The sequence below is a fragment of the Triplophysa rosa genome, linkage group LG10 (genome assembly GCF_024868665.1).
Source record: "Triplophysa rosa linkage group LG10, Trosa_1v2, whole genome shotgun sequence".
NCBI classification, from domain to species: domain Eukaryota; kingdom Metazoa; phylum Chordata; class Actinopteri; order Cypriniformes; family Nemacheilidae; genus Triplophysa; species Triplophysa rosa.
The window spans coordinates 14,120,453-14,140,201 of NC_079899.1; the positions used below are offsets into that span (position 1 = coordinate 14,120,453).

General features: G+C 36.8%; 1 protein-coding gene across 1 annotated transcript in view; it reads right to left on the minus strand.

Moving 5' to 3' along the window:
* Positions 1–486: 486 nt before the first annotated feature.
* Positions 487–19,749, minus strand: part of spata17 (spermatogenesis associated 17) — a 33,501-nt gene continuing 14,238 nt past the window's right edge. Inside the window, exons 9-10 of the mRNA XM_057344246.1 lie at positions 16,658–16,793; positions 487–610 (exon numbers count right to left, since the gene is read on the minus strand). Coding sequence (XP_057200229.1) covers positions 530–610; positions 16,658–16,793 — 217 coding nt within the window. The 3' untranslated portion in view covers positions 487–529. The remainder of the gene's footprint in view (positions 611–16,657; positions 16,794–19,749) is intronic.

A 19,749-nucleotide genomic window follows, 5' to 3' on the forward strand; every position in this document is an offset into this window, starting at 1 on the left:
ATACAGTAGAACAAAGCACTCAGAATTATTTGCGAAAATGAAAATAGACTGGATCAGTTTCTTCACCTTTCCCACTCACTGAAATGAAATGACATTTATTTTCAGTGGCAACAATGCATGGGAAATACTTAAAAACAAAGCTCAATTCCAGAAGCGATGCGATGAAGGGGCGTCTGCTCTGTCTGCATATGTTGATTAATGGAAGTGATGTAAGAATCCACTTGTGACATCTGTAAGTGTGTAAACTAATGGAAGATTTTCATTAGTCTCTTTTGTAGGACCAAAATTGTTGCTCTTAAGTTCTCTGATAGAATTCTTCATCAACACAGCACATATTGACTACAGAAAGCAACTGCAATAGCAATTGTAGTAATTGTGTTAAAAGGATGAGATGTTTTTACTGAATGTAAAACTGTTTGCTTCACCTTTTTTCACCTTCGCACTTTCTGAGCCAGACAAACAAATGACGCATAATTGGATATTTAATTTCATTTATTGATTGATTTTGTCTGTTTTCCACTCAGCCATCTCATACAATATTACCAGCATTGGAGTACAGTCGTCCAAACTTGTCAAAGACGTGGCAGCTGGTAAAGACGGTCTTGAAGGGCTGAAATGATAAGCACATTGATTGGATGTCAGGAGTGTGAAAAAAGTGTTTTACACAGAAGAGATGGTGCAATTATTTCAGTTTTTCCATCTCTCTCTCTCCCCCCCACACACACACACACGCGTACAGAAAATATTGCTCACAGGTTGCTCTTTCATAGCTCAGGGGTTTGAACTGAGTTCTTGTGTATGTTTCATTAGTTTTTGTGCTTGTCAATAATAATAGTAAAAATAGAAAAATAATAGTCTCAACTAGCTTGTCGTTTACCTTACTAGGACACACTATTGAGATATTAAAGAGATCTCATTTGTGTTCTGTCTAACTTAAGGTCTGACAGGTACTGTAGTGCATGCACTATGTACATTTGCATGAGTCTCAGTAAGTCCACATTACGTCCTGTAAATTTTCTGTACACTTAAAAATAAGGGTGCTATACAATGAGCAATGATTTTTGACTGTAGGGTTCCTAAAAGTCCCCTTTAACATCCATAGAACCTAAAAGGTGCTTCATTGTGCCATAGAAGAATCCTTTGTACTCTTTTAAAAATAAAATACTACACAACGAAGAACCAATTTGCCTGAATAGTTCCATAAAAAACTTTTAACATATGAAGGACCTTGCTGTTTCATAAAAAGTTCTTTACGGTGGAAAATGGTTCTTGAGAAAATATGATAAAATGTAAGAAAGAAATGGTGCTTATAAGATCCTTATAAGAAAAAGAAATGGGTTTTCTTATTCACTGTAAAAAAAATCCCGTAAAAATGTGCCCCAGTTGCCACAAAATTACTGTAAAATAACAGTTTTGCCACATAAAATTACATATTTTTCTTGTAAATTTGCTGTATTTAAAATATGTGAAAATTTGTGTTGCTGTGAAGAGCCTTTTGTAGCACCTTTTTTTTTTTTTAGTGTTTTTATTACACAAAAGGTACTTTGTAGTGGAAAAGGTTCTTTAGACTGTAAAATGATAAGAAAGAAATGGTTCTGTTAGGAAACTTTGACAGAATGGTTCTTTGGCTCACCAAAAATAGTTTTTCTATGGCATAAAGAATCTTTATTTTTAAGAGTGTACGTTACAAACAGTGTTGCAAGGGTCGCAGTTTTCCCGCACAAATGGGCTACATGAATGGGCTGCATTTTCCTGCTTGAAAATGCAGTTGCAGGGAAAATTATGGAGGTTAGTTGTAAGAGACCATGAATGCATCAGAATTATGTTGGACATACATACAGTATGTTTCGTACTAAGATGCATATAACGGTGTACAATAAAAGAAGTCACGCGTGACTGTAGAACAGTTGATTCTTCCAGCTGCCAAAATATCAAACATTTGCTTGATTAAAGACTATTCTAATGTCCGGAGGACGAGAAGAGCAGTCTAGAATGACTAAAAATTGAGTAGGTTGTACTTACACATACATATTTAACATTTAAACATGCTTGTTTGTTTTAGCGTGTTATGAAAATAAACACTTTTATCATGCATTGCTGTGAAGAACCCTCGAGCTCGGGCTCTTTTTCATAGGTTTATGAGACAAAAAAATGTTTTAGACCATCTTATGCTGGGTTCACATCAAACGCGAACAATCGCGTTCCACGCTCTATTACTTGCGGGAAAAGTTCGTTATTTTCGCGTGAGTCACACGATCAGACAAACATTTTCAACCTTCGCAGAAGACGAGATTGCGTTTGCGTTAATACGTGTCTTTGCATTGACTTTGTATGTAATTTACTCGCGCAAAATGCTTAATTCGCCTTTGGTGTGAACCCGCTATTAGAATATAGGAAAAAAGTGGAATGGCGCATATAAAAAAAGACAGATTTGAAAACAGACTACAAATTCCGTTCAAAACCCATTCAATTAAGATGCCTTATGTATATTAGATAAGGATCAGGGCCCGTATTCTTAAAGCTTCTAAGAATCCTCTAAGAAAGCTCTTAATTTAGCTTACAAACTTCTACGTAGGAGTCTTCGCTTAAAAACTATTCAGGACCAATCTGAGGGCAAGTCTGAGCAAGGAAAAGACAAAAACTTTTATCTTAGTGTGGAGGCGTGGCTGACCCCGTTGCTATGTATGACACAGTCTTTTAAAGACTGTGATTGGTTGGCTGGCCAAGAAGGAAAAAAAGAGCGCTTTTAAGTATAGGGTCATTAGCTTGAAATTGCACACGTATTTTTCCCTGTTTTACCGTACTCACGCACACACACACACACACACACACACACACACACACACACACACACACACACACACACACACACACACACACACACNACACACACACACACACACACACACACACACACACACACACACACACACACACACACACACACACACACACACACACACACACACACACACCATATATATATATTTTTTTTATTTTATTTTTTTATTTACCATGCTGTTAATGTCAACGTATTTGATAGAAAATGAACAGTGACACAATAAGTTTCTGTAAGTGCTGTAATTGTTTGTGTGATCACTATAGAAGGTTGTGACAGAACCAAATCATCTCTGCTGCATAGCTGCATTTCTCCAGTTGCTAAATATGTTAATGTAGTGATTTCTTCTAGTTCTGGCGCTATGTCATTTCTGCGCTGTTTTGGAGATGTTAGCATGTCTCTAATATAATCGGTCACAAACATGAACCCTGCATGATCTAATGTGTTGTGTCTTATTAACTCACTGTCATTCAATTCAATGTCATTTTATTTAATAGCGCTTTTACAATTTGGATTGTATCAAAGCAGCTATACAAGAAAACCAAAACCAAGACAAACAAAAGTTGAACATGCACAAAAAACAATAAAAGTAGAAAATCTGATAAACTTTAAAAGTAATATGGAAATGGTCATGCATTGCAACACATTTCTTCTCACTTTTCGTGTATCGTCCATTTTCTCTGCTGCTAAAGAAACTCTTAAGTCGCTTAAAAGTCCTCCTCGCTACTCCTAAAATGTTGGACCTTAAGAGCTCTTTTAAAGGTTAAGATGCTTTATGAATTACTTTTTTCTTTACTAGGATCTTTTCTGTAATTCTCAAGGGGAAACGCCTACATTTCTAAGAATTTTCTTAGAATTTTGTTACTAGGAGCAACTCCTTGCGCTAAGATTTTTCATGAATACGGGCCCTGATAATTATTGGGTTTAAAGATGAAGCCATTTAGTCCAGCTTCACACACATACAGAGAAAACCGCACACCATCACTCTCTCTTTTCTAATTCATGGACAAACACCCTAACCTCATAACACAGCACTGCCTCTTCATCATTGCTGTAATACATCAGCCAGTTAATGATAAATACCTTAGCCACAACAAATCCTGCCCTCTTTTTTGCAGTACTGCACAAAAATCCACATCAGGTATTTTTAGTTGGACTGGATTCCGCGTGTGGCCTAGTTGCTACAGCAGCCACAGAGTCTGTGTTGTTCTCAGTAGCCCCCCCCCTAGAGGCTGATCTGGTGTACAACACCACATCCTAAACTGCCTGATAGAAGAGCTTGTGAGGAGCACTTCTGTTTTTTTAAATAGAAATAATGGGCATGAATTAAGAATGGCGAGATGACGGCGAGTGGTTCGGGGAGGCGATTTATTTATATATTTCATTTTTTAAAGACTAAAATAAGATGAAGTTGAGCAAGGACGAAGTAATGTCAAAGACTGGGGCGCTGACTGTTTCCCTTTGGCAGGCATGCATGTGATCTCTCTGTCAGTCAGCGTATGCAAGCATGACAATCATCTGTGTGCTTTAGCCGCAGGAAAGCTGCAGCTAGCTGTCTCTGTAAACAGCACTCCGCGCTAACTCTGACAAGAAATGCGAAAGGACACAGTTTTAAAAGTGGAAAATAGATTCATTCACAACATTTGCATTCATCAGAAGGATGAAATTGATAGCAAAAGCTTTCATTTCTGTCAGTGCAATAAGGTTTTTGTGCAGATTTAGTCATGACTGGGTGTGTAAACGAATGACTAATGACAGGCTGATGTGTGCTGTAGATAGGCGAACTAAACAGTATATGCTTTAACATGAACATAGGGTGATGAAAGACTACTACTGTAGAAGTAGAGCGTGCACAATCCACACTTAAATGGTTGTAAATTAAGAATGCTTTGGAATACAGACCTTAAGTTGTTCTCTTATGAAAGAAGACAACTGATCCCTTAAGAGTTATACAGTATATACGTAGAGCCGCAGAAATAAAAAAATTAAGAGACTTTTTAAAAATGATGTGTTTAGGTAAAGAGATCATTTTTGTTTTATTCTGTGAACTACTGACAATATTTCACCCAGACATTTGATAAAATATATTGTTTCTATTTGCTGAAAATGAAAACTGGAGAAACGGGTCAAAATAATAGAAAAGATACACTGTAGTTTTTCAGACCTCAAATACTGCAAAGTTAATATTCACGTTTAAGCAATACAACAGTAATATTTGTACATCTATTTAAGTTAAGTAAAAAATATGTGATAACCTGGATTTTTATCACAGTTTTCATGTGTCTTGTCATGCTGTCAGTCTTTCACGTTGCTGTTGGATGACTTTGTCACTCCTGAGGTTTGATTTTGTTGAAATTCAACAGACGCTGAACTGGAATGGCCACAATACATATAGAAATGCTGATTTAAATGAAAATTTGGAATGGTCTCTTCATTTTGCATGGCTTAAAGGGTGCATGGCTGAATGGACAAGTTATTTTTTTTTACAAAAATGTTTTTCAATAACTTAAAACTAAATTCTAAAACTGGTATTTTACCAGTTGCTATTTTAAATGTTTGAAATATTATATTTCAGAATTGTAGCTTACTATTCCTACTCAAATACCCACTATATCTTTAAAAATGTACATTTCCCTTATTGGAATCAGCAGGCAGCATAAATAAAATACCCTCAGTCTTTACGAATTTACAAAATGAATCTCTCCTCTAAATGTTCTGTTTGTCACCTGTTCTCTCAAAACAGCTTTAGATGCATGTTCTGTGTTATTGTTCACCTCGGCGTGTGCTACATTTAAGGGCTACATAACAACAGTGGAACAACAGCTGACTTCAGATGAGCACTCAGGGCACTTAGACACTGTTTAGCCCGTGGAACCCATATTTTAACTAAGCATTTGTTGCCTCTCTCTCCAACATCACCCAATAAAAACAGACAAGGGATAAAAAATATGAGATTGATTTATATGCTCCAGTGTTCTTTGGAATGAAGCTTTTCCATTTTTTCTGCACAACTGAAACCAATTAGCACAGCTAGCACTTGTAGTGCAGAAGGTAGGTCAGCCTGGAGTAATAAAAAAGTATTGACTTTTCTTTGACTGTAAGCAGCCTGAAAGGGGTGCCGCGGCCTTGTCGTACATGAAAAGAGCTCCATTAATTTCACTTATTTCAAGAAGGGCCCCTGTCAAGTCCTAATGTGTCCAATGCACTTTTCGCATTCATACGCACTGACATCTTAGCCAGGCCTCAGCCGAAATGAGTTTACATTATTTTAGCTCGTGAGAAGTTGACGGAGTAATTCCCAATGCACAGGCCGTCGGGGAAATCGTGGAGCGCTCTTTCATACATGGCTAGTTTTTGACTCATTTGAAGCGGTTTACACTCTTGTATTTGGCGCCTCGGATGTACATTGAAGTGTTTTTTACATTTTCTGAACATAGAACTGTTAACATGAAATGTAATTTGATTTCGTGTTTATGATATATAAGCTGGATGGATGAATATCAGGTACAAATGACAAATTTTTTAGATAATTAAAATAAAAATAGAGGTACAGCTCTACAGCTAACCAATCAGAATAGTATATATATATATATATATATATATATATGAATAAATGCATAGTTGCAAATATAAAATCTGATTAGATGAACCTGTGACATCACATTCTTTTTTATTGTGCCAAGTTACTAAATTGCTTGGCAGATAATTGATAAAATATGCATATTCATAACATAAAGTCTAATATAATTTATTAGCACTAAACAAAATTCTCCTATTTCCTGATAAAAGCAATGACATAACATGAATTGTTATAGTGGTGGGATAAAAACATTACACATTATAAATGGATTTATAAAGGATATCAGATGGTTTAAGGCAATAAGTAAGCAAATATCTGCATGTTCCTGTAGTTCAGTGGTTAGAGCATGGCGCTAGCAATGCCAAGGTCATGGGGTCAATCCCATGCAGGGATTGCACATACTCTGATACAATTGCATAGTATAATGCAATGTAAGTTCCTTTGTATTTACATTTATGTATTTGGCAGACGGTTTTATCCAGTCACTGTAAAAATCTCATTGCTAACATTTCTCTCAATTGTGTATTTGACAATTAAGTCACTGCAAATGAGAAACTTGATCAAATTAAGTTATTTCAGGTGATGTGACTCCAGTATAACTTAATCTTCAAACACACACAGGTATGCAAAAATACACAGAAGCAATTTAACTAAGATTAACTGACAATACCAGAATGATTGTCATTTCCATGTAATTATTTAATATATTGTTGGAAAAGTAATCCATTTGTCTTTACTGAAGAGACCTAGTGCATGCCATCTAAATGATATTTCTGCTGTACTGTGCAATTACTTGCAACCATATCGTGCAACACGTAACTGGCACGTGAACACAAAACTCTGTCCTCGGATGGTAACACACATTTCTTCCGATTTCATTAATTTAATCATACTGTGAAAAGAGAAATGTTTTTCATTTGAGCTATGCAAAGAGTCCAATAGCTTTCAAGCACCTGCATTTGTAGTCAAACAGATCAAATGCAAAAATGCTGATTTTCATAGGAGAGCATGCAAAGTGTTAAAATTTACCAACATTATTTATTAATAACATTTATTAAAATGCATAACATTTATCAACTATTTTGTGTTTGTGTAATATTTTATTAGAGCCTTTGCATTGCCTTGCAATGCGCTCTTACTAAATATTGAACTTTATACTGTATATAAAGAATATGTACGTATTACAATAATTGCCACCTGATCTATCAAAATGTTTTTCACATCTCTTAATTTTAATAGTCATTCATCATTGAAATAGTTGAATTACTTATATTTGCTGTATTTCGTAACGTTTATGGCAAAGGCCATTCCGAATCAATTGCAACAATTTATATTTATTTACTATTTATATGAATGATGGTAAAACACAAAATGCTGACCTAATAGAAGAAGGTTTAAAGTTAATTGATACATATGTAACAAAAAAAGTGAGAGATTTGTCAGGCGAATTGTTTATTATGTGGCAAATGAAGGGGCCGAGGGATTTTATATGCCTATAAAATGGATATAGTGAATCACCCAGAGGGTCTCGGTCACTAATGTAGTCCAGTCTGGGATATGAGCATGTGTGTGTGCGCGTAATAGAAACACTCATGTGCTATTTCCTATACTGGACTCAAAGCAGGTTGTCCTACTTTTATAACGTATTTATTGCGCATTATGAATATCATACGCATTTAAACACACCTCATATATCACGCATAACGCCGTGATGCATGATTCCGGAAATGATTAAGCTGCTAACAAAGCATCGTTTTCGCCTAAATATTCTGGTTGAAGTCTGTGCTACAGCAATAATTAAAAAAAACCTAAAGTTGTGCTTGGAGGCAATATTATCAGGGGCCATTGCGTGTGGGGGTGTCTGGCAGACGGGGTTTGAAAAAGCAATTACTGAAGCAACATTAAAATAGAAGGAAAATAACTGTGGGTTCAGGCAGTGTGCTGGTATTCGGGCGCTAAGATATATCAGTTTAAAAATGTGATTGATGAAAGTCTAATGCAAGGCGATGGAGACGGATTTTGTGCTGAGGCAATGCCATTGCCTGCACTGTATTAGCCTCTGTAATTAGCCCTGCTGGTTCCATTTCTTAGCGTCGGTGATGATGCAAACATCAAAACACAGGCTTGGCTTGTCAGTAGCCACCGTACGGCCCGATGAAGGGTCATCCTAGTCAAGGGGCTATTAACTAATGCACTAATTACAGAGGAGAGGGGAAAGCACGGACCCTGTGCCTTTCTGTCTGTCTGCATCACTCCTGATCTTTAACATCGCCGTGTGCCGTCACTTCATATCTTCAAACGCTTGCATCATTGAAATGCAGCCTTTTGCTGATTTGCATTTAAGGATGTTTTTTCAACTACTGGCACTTTTGGCCTTTTAAAAATGAAATTCCCTCAAAAGTACTTTTCAAAGTGTGTAGTTGATTTAATTTGTTTACTTACTCTGCCCAATGGCAGGTGCGCATGCATAATAATTTATTCAGTTGTTTGCCTATTAACTTCTCTAAACGATCAATGAAATGTCATTTCCACTATACAGTATCTCACGTTACATTTAGTTTTGTGGTGGAACTGATATTTAATAATTTGTCTTATTACTTGCTCATGCAAACCTAATATTGCATAACACTAGATATAATGTTTATGTAAAATATAAAATAAATATTATTAACAATATTTTCACCTTTGGAGTTTGATTGGAAATGATGGAAATAAAAATAGTTGAAGTGTTATCTATCTTGATATTGCTTTGGTTTCCTTATACAACACTTAATTCTTCTCTTTGTAAAATAGTGAACTAACTTGTAAAAATGTACGAAATTTGTAACTCGCATCCAGAGTAAAAGTTTGTGTTTACATAATATATGTCCGTGTACTGTGCATATTAATTTTGTATTTATAAACACTGTACAGTACATGCATATTTTTAAGAAAAATATATAAATTAATAAACATTTATATATAATTTCAATTATTGGTAAATATAAATAAATCCATCTAAATATTTCCTAAATATATATACTTGTATGTGTATCTGTATGTGTTTATAAATACAAAATTAATATGCACAGTACACAGACATATATTATGTAAACACAAACTTTTATTCTGGAAGCGATTAATCATGATTAATCGATTGACAGCCCTAAAAAAATCAAATCAATAATAATTTTCCCACAATTTACAATATCAAAATTATTACTTAGAGATAACAAGTGAAATCCGTTAGTCTTAATAAGAATCGACCTCTGAGACACAAAATGGCTGTCATCCAGGGTACAACCTTAAAAAATATAAAAACGAAAAGAATATACAAGGTTTATTGCATATAAATATATTTCCGCATTCATATCAGTTAAGTTTAAGGTAAAAATGGTTTTAGTTTAGTAGTTTCACTGTCATTTTTTTTTTTAAGTTGAACCAACTTTTTCTGAATCTGTTCATTCAACTTAACGTGTTAACTTAAAAAATCAGAAAACAGCTAAACTAGGACACCATTTTGTTTACAGTTCAGGAGGACTGTTTTTTATTTAATGGATGTCAGTGTTCAAAAGAAAAAAAAAATCTGGACTTCAAAGAACCTTAGGAACAGGACCCAGATTCTAAAATCAGAGGTAAAGTTCATTATAGTTATGTATCTGAGCGTGTCCGAAGCCTCTGTAATCCTTCCTGCATCACCTACTTTTATCTGCACAATTGAGATGAATCACCAAGCACTGCTTTCAGGTGAAGACATGTTAATCTGGGAAATAATACATTTCAAGGTGTGGGTCCGGTGAGGGGTGGGCTGAAGAAATGAGCAAAGAAAGGAAAAAGAGAGCGGCTATAATTTAATCAGAAATGCACTTGGAAATTACCATATCCATCATTATCTTCTTGCGAGTCAATGCAAGGGACTGAGAGGCTTAGGAGATTTATTAAAAAAACGGTTTGTGTGCGACGTATTTCTCATTGGTAACCGTCAGAGGTAGGCAAACGTGAAACATTTATCAAGCCACAGACAAATGACACTGGGTTACTAGTTAGACAGTGTAATAAGTGCCATCTAATTTCCTCTTAAGAATCAATTTATGTTTTAAAACTCGGGATCGTCATCAAGGGGCAAAGCTTATTCCTGTAAAAAATTAAGCTGCTGTTTCGCAATGTATACATTTTTATATGTACATAAAACATGTACTTAAGGATAAAATATTTCTTTACCTCCATCTGAATCTACAGAGTTAAAATACATTTTGAATAAAAGACAGAATTTTCAAATGTCCATGCCGTAATGGAAAGATCCAAAGTACTCAACGGCAGACAATATTTAGTCATGTAGACAGAGATACAGAATGTGGTAAGTGAACTGTTTGCATAAATCTAATATCAAAATCAAACCTCTTGAGAATGTGGTAGTCTTAACATGCACAATTCTCATGGGAACAACAGTGCCTCCAGCTCCTAGGTCTTTCTGTGACCCGGGTTAAATGGAGGGCATCTTCTGGAGTACATCACTCGTGTAGAATGCATTTTGATTAATCAAAACAAGCTCTGTGCTTGAAGTCTTTAGAGAAGGTAAATAAATAAAACAATTAGACGAGCAAAACATACCCATCACCCCCAGTGAAATGGATGGGCATGGTGATGAGTTGTGGGAGAGAAAGAGAGTTTGTTCAGATAACTCATCAGACTTGTGTTCAGGGGAGAGCAGGGCTGTACAGTGCAACATATATGTCGCACATGCTATGAAAAAATCGGTCTGTGCTATGAGTAAATGTAATAGTGTAGCACGCGTACGATACAGTTTGGCAAGTGCATTAGATGTGTGAAGTGCATTTGTAGTTAACTAATGGCGCACCACTTTTTATTTTCATTTTTATTTAGTTTTTGCAATTAAAACTTGTTTTCCGGCTGCATCGAGTCCATTGATCTAGATCAGTGGTTCTCAAACTTTTCAGATCAAGTACCACCTTAATAATATTAGTTACTAATGACCGCCATAGAAAAACACATGAATAAACACTCAAATTAATGGTAGAGCTGAGAATCACTTGCGTCATGATTCAACACAGTCTCACGGGGATTTGTGACATTGTCACAAACTGTAAACTATTAATTTGTGTTTACAGACATGATTTTCCCCCTTTTTACGTGTCAGTAAGCACAATTTTTTTGGGTGACACGACTTACAATCTAATGTATTTTAATATGCGGTATCTTTCATATGATATAAATATATATCAACGCAATCTGATGGGAATTCATACCTATTTTACAAGGTGCCTCATTCGTGCGAATTCCTATTTCCTACGATCTCATTGGTATGTTTTCTTATGATTTGACTTTTCCCCTGTGACGTTAGGTTTAGGGGCGGGGTTAGGTGAGCCATTTATCATTGGTTTGCCACTTCGTGAAACTCGCGTTTTTAGCTAAATTAGCCTTTGCAGCTGTGATTTTAGGGGTTGGGGTGAAGTAATGTGTTGGTTAGCCATATCCTAACACCGTGTCTACACCGGACGTGACAGGCGCGATGCAACATAACAACCTGCTTGTTCCTGTCAAAGTCCAGAACGGCCGTCCCACCACTAACGTATGGGGCCGGAATGGACGCTTGGGCCGGACAGACGGACGTATTATAAACGCGAATGCACACAACGCGAAGTCGGACACGTATGCATGTAACGCAATGACACGTTACATACAACACCACCCCGTCGTCGACAGAAATGGTGGAGGGCCGGTGTGGGCATAATAATCCAGGGCCGATTTTGCTTCACAGTCCGCCCCTGACACAGAAGATAAATCTAAATATACATAAACATGCAGAGAACTGCTGTATATAACAAACAGATATCAAGAGATCGGATTATAAATGGGACAGGTGTGTTATAAGGTGGTGATTATAGGGTCTGTTTGCAGAATTAGCGCTTTACAGCATTTACAACAGCTTTAAACAACGAATCAAGTGCAGCTCATCGGAAGAGAGAGAATGAGAGACTCACAAGCTTCTGTCTGCTCCAGCTCTGTGTTTGAGCTGCCATCACGCCTGAGTTACATCGACCAATGATAAACAAACAATCATTCACATAACTATATTAAAATTGCACATAGGCAATATGATATGTATCCCATATTTATTGATCATGTATAATATTTGAAATTGTATTTAAAACACAAAATAAATATATAGAGTTTTTAATTCATGTCGCGTACCACTAGGAGTCTCTTCTAGTTTGAGAACCACTGATCTAGAGTCCTATGATCTGCGTGATGTGGGAAAACATGGAAGGAATCGCGTAAGCGGAATTCTACTATTTAAATTGTTCTGCGTGTCTATGATTGAATGAGTTACACACTTTAACATGTTACAGGCGTGACAGTCGTGGATTTGTCTGTATCTTACTATACTAGGACATGAACACATGAACTTCATCCACAGAGTTGTTCTAAGTTTATTTTACGGGCATGTCACTGTTTGAGTGAAGCCACTGTCAAACACACTGAAGCTCAATTGTCTTCGGGAACACCTGCCAAAATAAAAGTCTATTTAATTTGAACCAGATGATAGAATAATTAGCATGTGGTAAATTTATAAACTGTAGTAAACACTATAGTATGCTTTAATTTGTACTAAGGACAAGGTTCAAATATACTATAGTAGACAAGAATTTTACTGCAGTTTACTGTATACAGTATTTTTATGGACAAATGTATTTACTACTGTATAAAATACAGAACTCAGAAAAAGGAAAAAACGAATTTGGTAACTAAAAATGATATGGCCCTGATTTATTTAACGTTAATGTCCTTTTTCAGTTATCTCTGTATTTATGTGATGACCTGCACATGTGTTTTTTTTAAAGATGATAACAGAGATATACTTGTGCTAGAACTGTTTGGCCTGTGCTACAAAACTTTAAACCTCTGTAGCACCGGTGCTATGCGCAAAAAAGTTAACGTACAGCCCTGGAGAGATTAATCCATTCAAAGCAATGACGCCATCACTGTGCTGCATGTGCTGATTGCATTAATTACAGCCATTGAGGCGGCTTTGTTATGGGTTAATGAGCTTGGCATGGGCAACCAGATCAAAAGCACAGAATATCAGCTCCCAAAGCTCCCAGCTTTTTTACTTTACTTTTGATGGATAAGCACTTTGTGTATTTCTAACAGTATTTTAGCGTTGTTTTTTTAAGCAAGTAGTGTATTCACAATATGGGCAATCAGAACCATTGTATGTGGAATGGGACAGGACCCACTCACTTTTTAAGACCAATGATATTGGACCCACTCACTTTTAGCGGCTCTCATTTAGCGCAGAGCACCGTCAGTCAAGTCCATTCCACTTGAGGAATGCTTGATATATTAAACTCTATTTCGTGCGTTAGCTCCAGCCTTGACTTTCACGCTTCTGCTTCCTCAAATCCTCCCATTCCGCTTGGCTCATTTAAAGTCCGTGCAAATTAAACTCCATTCCGTATTTTAGCTACAGCCTGACTTTCACGCTGCTGTTTCCTTAAATACATGGCTGTGTCTCAATCAGCTCCCTTGTTTAGTAGTCAGGGCACTGACCAGGGAGTCAGCCATTTTAAGGGCTGTCTCATTCGCAAAATCCTTCCAGTGCGCTGAAACGTTCGTTCCCTAAAAATTCCAACAATGCACCGCAAAAACCAGGGAGCATCGATGCTCCCTATGTTCCCTTACCGGAAATCACTTCACAAGTTTTGAAGACGTTTAACCGAAATCGCAGGAGCCAACTAACTCAATGAGCTTCATGAAACGCGACAGAACTTTAGAAAATACAAACGCTTATTTTATGTTATGTATAAACAAACGTTGCTAGACAGGCAGGCGACACAATCTACTTAACACCTAAATTTAATAATCGAACAAATCTGTGCACTGATACACGATATACTGATTCACGACCTCGGGAACAAGGGAGCTGATCGAGACATAGGGCATGTCACATGGCTCAATCAGAGTCTGTATATATTAAACTCCATTTCATTTTGACAAAAGAATTGTTGTATATTATACAATAATATTAGAGTGTAAATTATCAAATTAACTCAAATTATTAAATGGATGCCAACTAACTGGACAAAATACTTCCTTCCCTACTACCCCTAACTTTACCATACTTTATTATCGAACATATGTTAGCCATTTTTCAAATATATATTTTTTAATTTTGATGAAAATAATAGGGGTGTTGGGAAAAATCGATTCACCTAACTATCGCAATTCTTTTTAAAACAATTAAAAAATCGATTGGTTTCTCTCAGAATCGATTAATTTTTTTATTTTACTTTTCCTAAGAGGTGGTGGAGTTACCACTTTTATTCCAACAGAGGGCGTAAAGCATATGTTTGTATCTGTATTAGATGACGTCGTATCCGTTTTAAGATGGCGCGAGGACGCAAAAATCATGGCAAAAAGTCAGCGGATCAAAGCTCGAAAATTAATTCGGCACCTTCACGTTTCAAATCCCAAATGTGGAAACACTTTGGATTTTACACTTTACTGGGAAAAACAGCGCTAGACATGACTAAAACGGTATGCAAACTCTGCCATACACTGAGTTCAGGGTTTTGGTCCTTGAAAGTTTCATGGTTCAACGTACTTTAAAATATACACTGTGTATGTGTATGCGCCTGAAATAAAAGTTCAGAAAGATGTGATGCATTGTTTTTGTTAATATGACTCATAATATACAGTCTCTTCAATGGTATGATCAAGTATTTTCCTAGTCTTTAATAAGCAAACAAAAATCACAATAAATTGTAATATCGACTCGCAATAGTTATATAATCGCAATACTCAATAATCGCAATAAATATTGAATCGGCACAAGTATCGGGATAGTATTGAATCGGCAAATTAGTGTATCGTTACACCCCTAGAAAAGAAATGCATGTACGGTCTGATATATGATGTGAAAATGAAGAAGAGTGAGATTGGCAAAAAGGGGATTCGAACCTGCGTCAAATAGTGCCGAAATTACTACTCGCACATTTTTCTCACAGTTTACTGCTGGTAAACTGGCATAGTTTTTACTTAAGGTTTTTCTGGGGGAGGACCCACCCACCTTTTTTATGCTTCCGACGCCCATGATTCACACACAATTTGCAGAATCCAACAAAGGCATAGTTCACCCAAAAAATTACAATTCTGTCATCCTTTATTCACCCTCATGTCATTCACCTGTATATGACTTTTCTTTTGTGGAATGAAAAAGAAGATATTTTGAGAAATGTCATTGATTTCATGGAAACCAGTGGGGGCAAATGTAATTCTGTTACCAAACTTCTTCAAAATATCTTTTGAGTTCTGTAGAAGAAAGTCATATAGATTGGGAACGTAAAGATGGTGAGCCCCTCAGGGTTGGGACTCACCCCTGAGGCTGAGGGGTTGCTTGCTGTTTAGCTGTGGATCAGTGATAATCCTTAATAGGGCCTCTGCCACATCAATTATGTTGATTACAGGCACGCTGGTTACGCTGAGTGTTCATTACCGGCAGACGGCACGGGCACCAGCCTTACCGTATACCTCAAGACATACTGGGCTACTTTCCAAAAGAATTGTAGAGATGTGCCATGCAGCATGTATTTTTAACATGTGATGTATAACATAATGACGGGAATAAGGTCAACCTACACATCTAAACTGTGATTCTAGACTAGGACTACTACAGTCTCACAGTCAATACATCTAAAAGAGAAAGTTCCCCTATTGGGCTCTGATAATGACCTGATAAGTTTTGAGCCCAAAATTTGCTGTACGGACACAGCAACAATTAAAACGCAAAGCGGAACCGAGCCGCCTCATCCAGCGGCAACCAAGCATACACCAGCCGTGTCAGCAGTAGGGGCTCTCTTATTTATTTCATTCCGGAGGAGGTATTTCCGGGCAATTGCGCTGGATGTAGAGGGTAGTGCCTGCTGGTAAGGGCCAATAAAGAACTCTCATCCATGAAAGGCCTTCAGCAGAGACACAGTCAATTACCTAATGTGAAGACTTTGGTTGAGGGGGGAGAGAAAGCCTTTTCTCCTCATTTACTTGTGGGTATTTATTAAATTGCTGTCAAATTTGACAAATTTGTGATGCTCAAGACGGAGGTTGTTTTGGGGAGGAGGGGGGGACTGAGAATGGTACCCCCTCCCATCACCGTCTGCAGCCCCATCTCTTTTCCTGAATCATGCCAGCCCAGAATGCGTTTTGGCAGCTCTACGTGTGCATGCTAGCGAGACGTGTACCTTTTTCCCCTGGAGTAGCTCCTTGTGTTCCTCTCTGAAATGCTTGGTCCCATATGCCGCCTGCTCGAAGGGGGTGCTGGTGTGCATCAGGCCTTCATACGTCTTGTTTCGGGTTGGGTTTGAAAGTGGATAGAAACTGTGTGCCGTAAGACAAAGAAATAGGAATAAAGATAGGAATAAAGCACAGAAAGCTACAAGGAAAAATGAAACAAGCACTAATTTACTAGCTGTACCCAGATGTATTTCCTCAGGGTATGTGCATATTTAAGGAAACTGTGCATGAAAAAATGTAAATGTCTTAAATCTAATTATTTACAGCTAATTCTGTAACAAAACAAATGCAAAACATTTAATAATTAAACAGAAAGGTTTTAGCTCTATTTAAAAAGTTTATGAACGAAAATTAGGACTCACAGATACATAGTATTTTTCTTTCTTAATGCCAAAACAAAAATTTAATAAAATTATTTGAAATATGTCAAAGCATAGTTCGTCAAAAAATGAAAATTCATTTTCATATTCACCCTCATGTCATTCCAAACCTGTATGCCTTTTTCTTCTTCTGCAGAACACTTAAGAAGATATTTTGAAGAATGTCGGTAACCAAACAACATTGGCCCCCATTGACTTCCATTGTATGGACATTTCTCAAAATATCTTCTTTTGTGTTCTATTTTGATTGACATGAGGGTGATTAAATTACAGAATAAATTTTTTTTGGTCAACTATCATTTTAATAGAAGCCATAACCAGTGCATTTTTTCTTCAACTCTCTATTTATTTTAGGACTTTTTTTACTTTTTACTGCTATAAATTCTAAAGTGTGAATTAAATAACATTTCATTACATTTAATGGTTTCACAGACACTTTGTCTTTTTTAAGTGTCGGCCTGTTGCACTCACTCATGTACAAGAAGACCAGAGTCTCAGTCCTCAGCTCTCTGGTCCTGGCAAACGCGCCAGGCAAATGCTTCTGCTCTTTCCACAAGCCAGCACGTGTTACTTATGTATCAGCACACTGCCTCATCTCTCCCTCGCAAGCACTTTTCATTCTAGTCCAGATCATTTCCAAGCCCAAATAGCTTCTTAATTGTTGTGATGTCTTGCGGTAGTTTCTGCACATGCTGCGTGTTTGCTGGGCACACGATGAGCGCAAATAGCGGTTACTTAGGAAAAATGCCAGATGTTAATTACATCGAGGTTGATTTTGTAAATTGTACCCAAGACACTTTGCCTGGAGGAAGATTTATCCAGTGTGGTACAAGAGGTGTCTGCGCGGAGGCCGGGTAAACGTCCGCTGGGCATTGGCTTGGCTTGTCACAAAACAAACAAATAACCAACAACCTTGGCAATTTCCGGCAAACACAGTCTGCAAAGAAAGGTGTTTTTATTCTCAGTGCTTGTTGCATTGCATGTTATGATGATGATGAAACCAGAAGTGCAGGTTGTCTGTTGTTTTAAACGCAATTAAAACAGACAAACACAGGAAATTAAACAATAATTGCTCCACCTGGCAAAGGTAGAGTTTTACTGTGCTACACAAATACAGCGAAAAATTGGCACCCATTCAGTATAGAAAAAAACAGATGGCATCCTTTAAACAGACATTAGATGAGATATTAGATATTTTTGCATTTCTGAAACTTCTGTTTGGAAAAAACGATATTATAAAACAGGTAGTTCTAATTCTAAATTCTGATTGGCTGAGCCAAAGCACTAGAAATGCATACCTGGATCTGCATGTTCTATAAAAAGTATTTAAAAATGATTAAAAAAATTATAACAATAATCATCAATAATTGTAACTCTTTATCGAACATCATTTATCATAATGCCATTGCCTCGGTTTTATAAAAAGCAATTTGCAAAAGCAAGAGTGAATACTGACTGTGTTGTCCAGTACCAAAGTTAAACTTTCTGCGTACCACCCTGAAACAAGATCATTATTTATTAGAGGGCTTTGTGTCACGTAAGCACCACATAAGCAATAATGCTTTCTAACGCTTTGATGGTGCAAGGCAAAAACCGAGGTTGACATCAACACTGCACTGGCCCTTTAAATAATGGCCCAATCTCCCACAGCCATCCTTATCCACCAGAGACACCAGCCTCCCTACAAGACAGATTACAGTGCAACCCATGCTAATGTGCACATGGGACGGACATCACAGAGCAAAAATTAATGTGGCCCCAATGTCCCAGAATACACAATGCTTCTGCTGGTTGCCGGCTGTTTCACTTACTGCTTTCATTGCCACCGAATTGCATTTTAATAGGGTAGTTTTTATTCATTGAAAGCCATTAAGGAAAGTTTGACTTCTCACAGGGGATCTTTTGGCAGTGCAGACCAATGCCCAGTGACAACATCCTAGGAGGCCACTGAAACGGGGAGTGTAGGAGGGGACTAAGAGGGAAAGAAATAGAGAAGTATGTTGAGACACTGTGTTTACTCTCTCTTGCAGATTTGCAAATCTGCAGAGTAATGTAGCAATGCTACTAAACCCTTAAACAAATAAAAAACAACAATGACTATATGAAACATGTAATATATCCGGTTAGTATAATCAAAAATTAATCAATTATTTAGCCAATATTTATGCGGGGTTATTAAGCCAACATTAAAATGAACATCTGAATATTTCCGCACGCTGCTTTAATTCTATAACGTGTGTTTTATAAAGCAAGGAATTTGTAACACTTTACAAGAAGGTTGTTTTTGTTAATAATAGTTAATATTATGTTAGTTAACATGAACTAACAATGAACAATACTTCTACAGCATTTATTTATATTAATTCGTTTTAATTTCAACATTTTCTAATTCATGTTTTTTCTCTTTAAAATCTAAATGTAAATGTAACATTATTAAAGCACAACAAACTGACATGAACAACTGTATTGGCATTAACAAATTATTAAATGAAAACGACATTGTTCATTGCTAGTTCATACTAGCTAATGCATTTACTACTGTTGACAAAACAACTTCATTGTGAAGTGAAAAAACATCTCAGTCTAAAACGTACATTCCCTGTCAAACTATACACCCAATAGTTTGATCCACAATTAAAGCTGTTTATTTCTCCAACTCG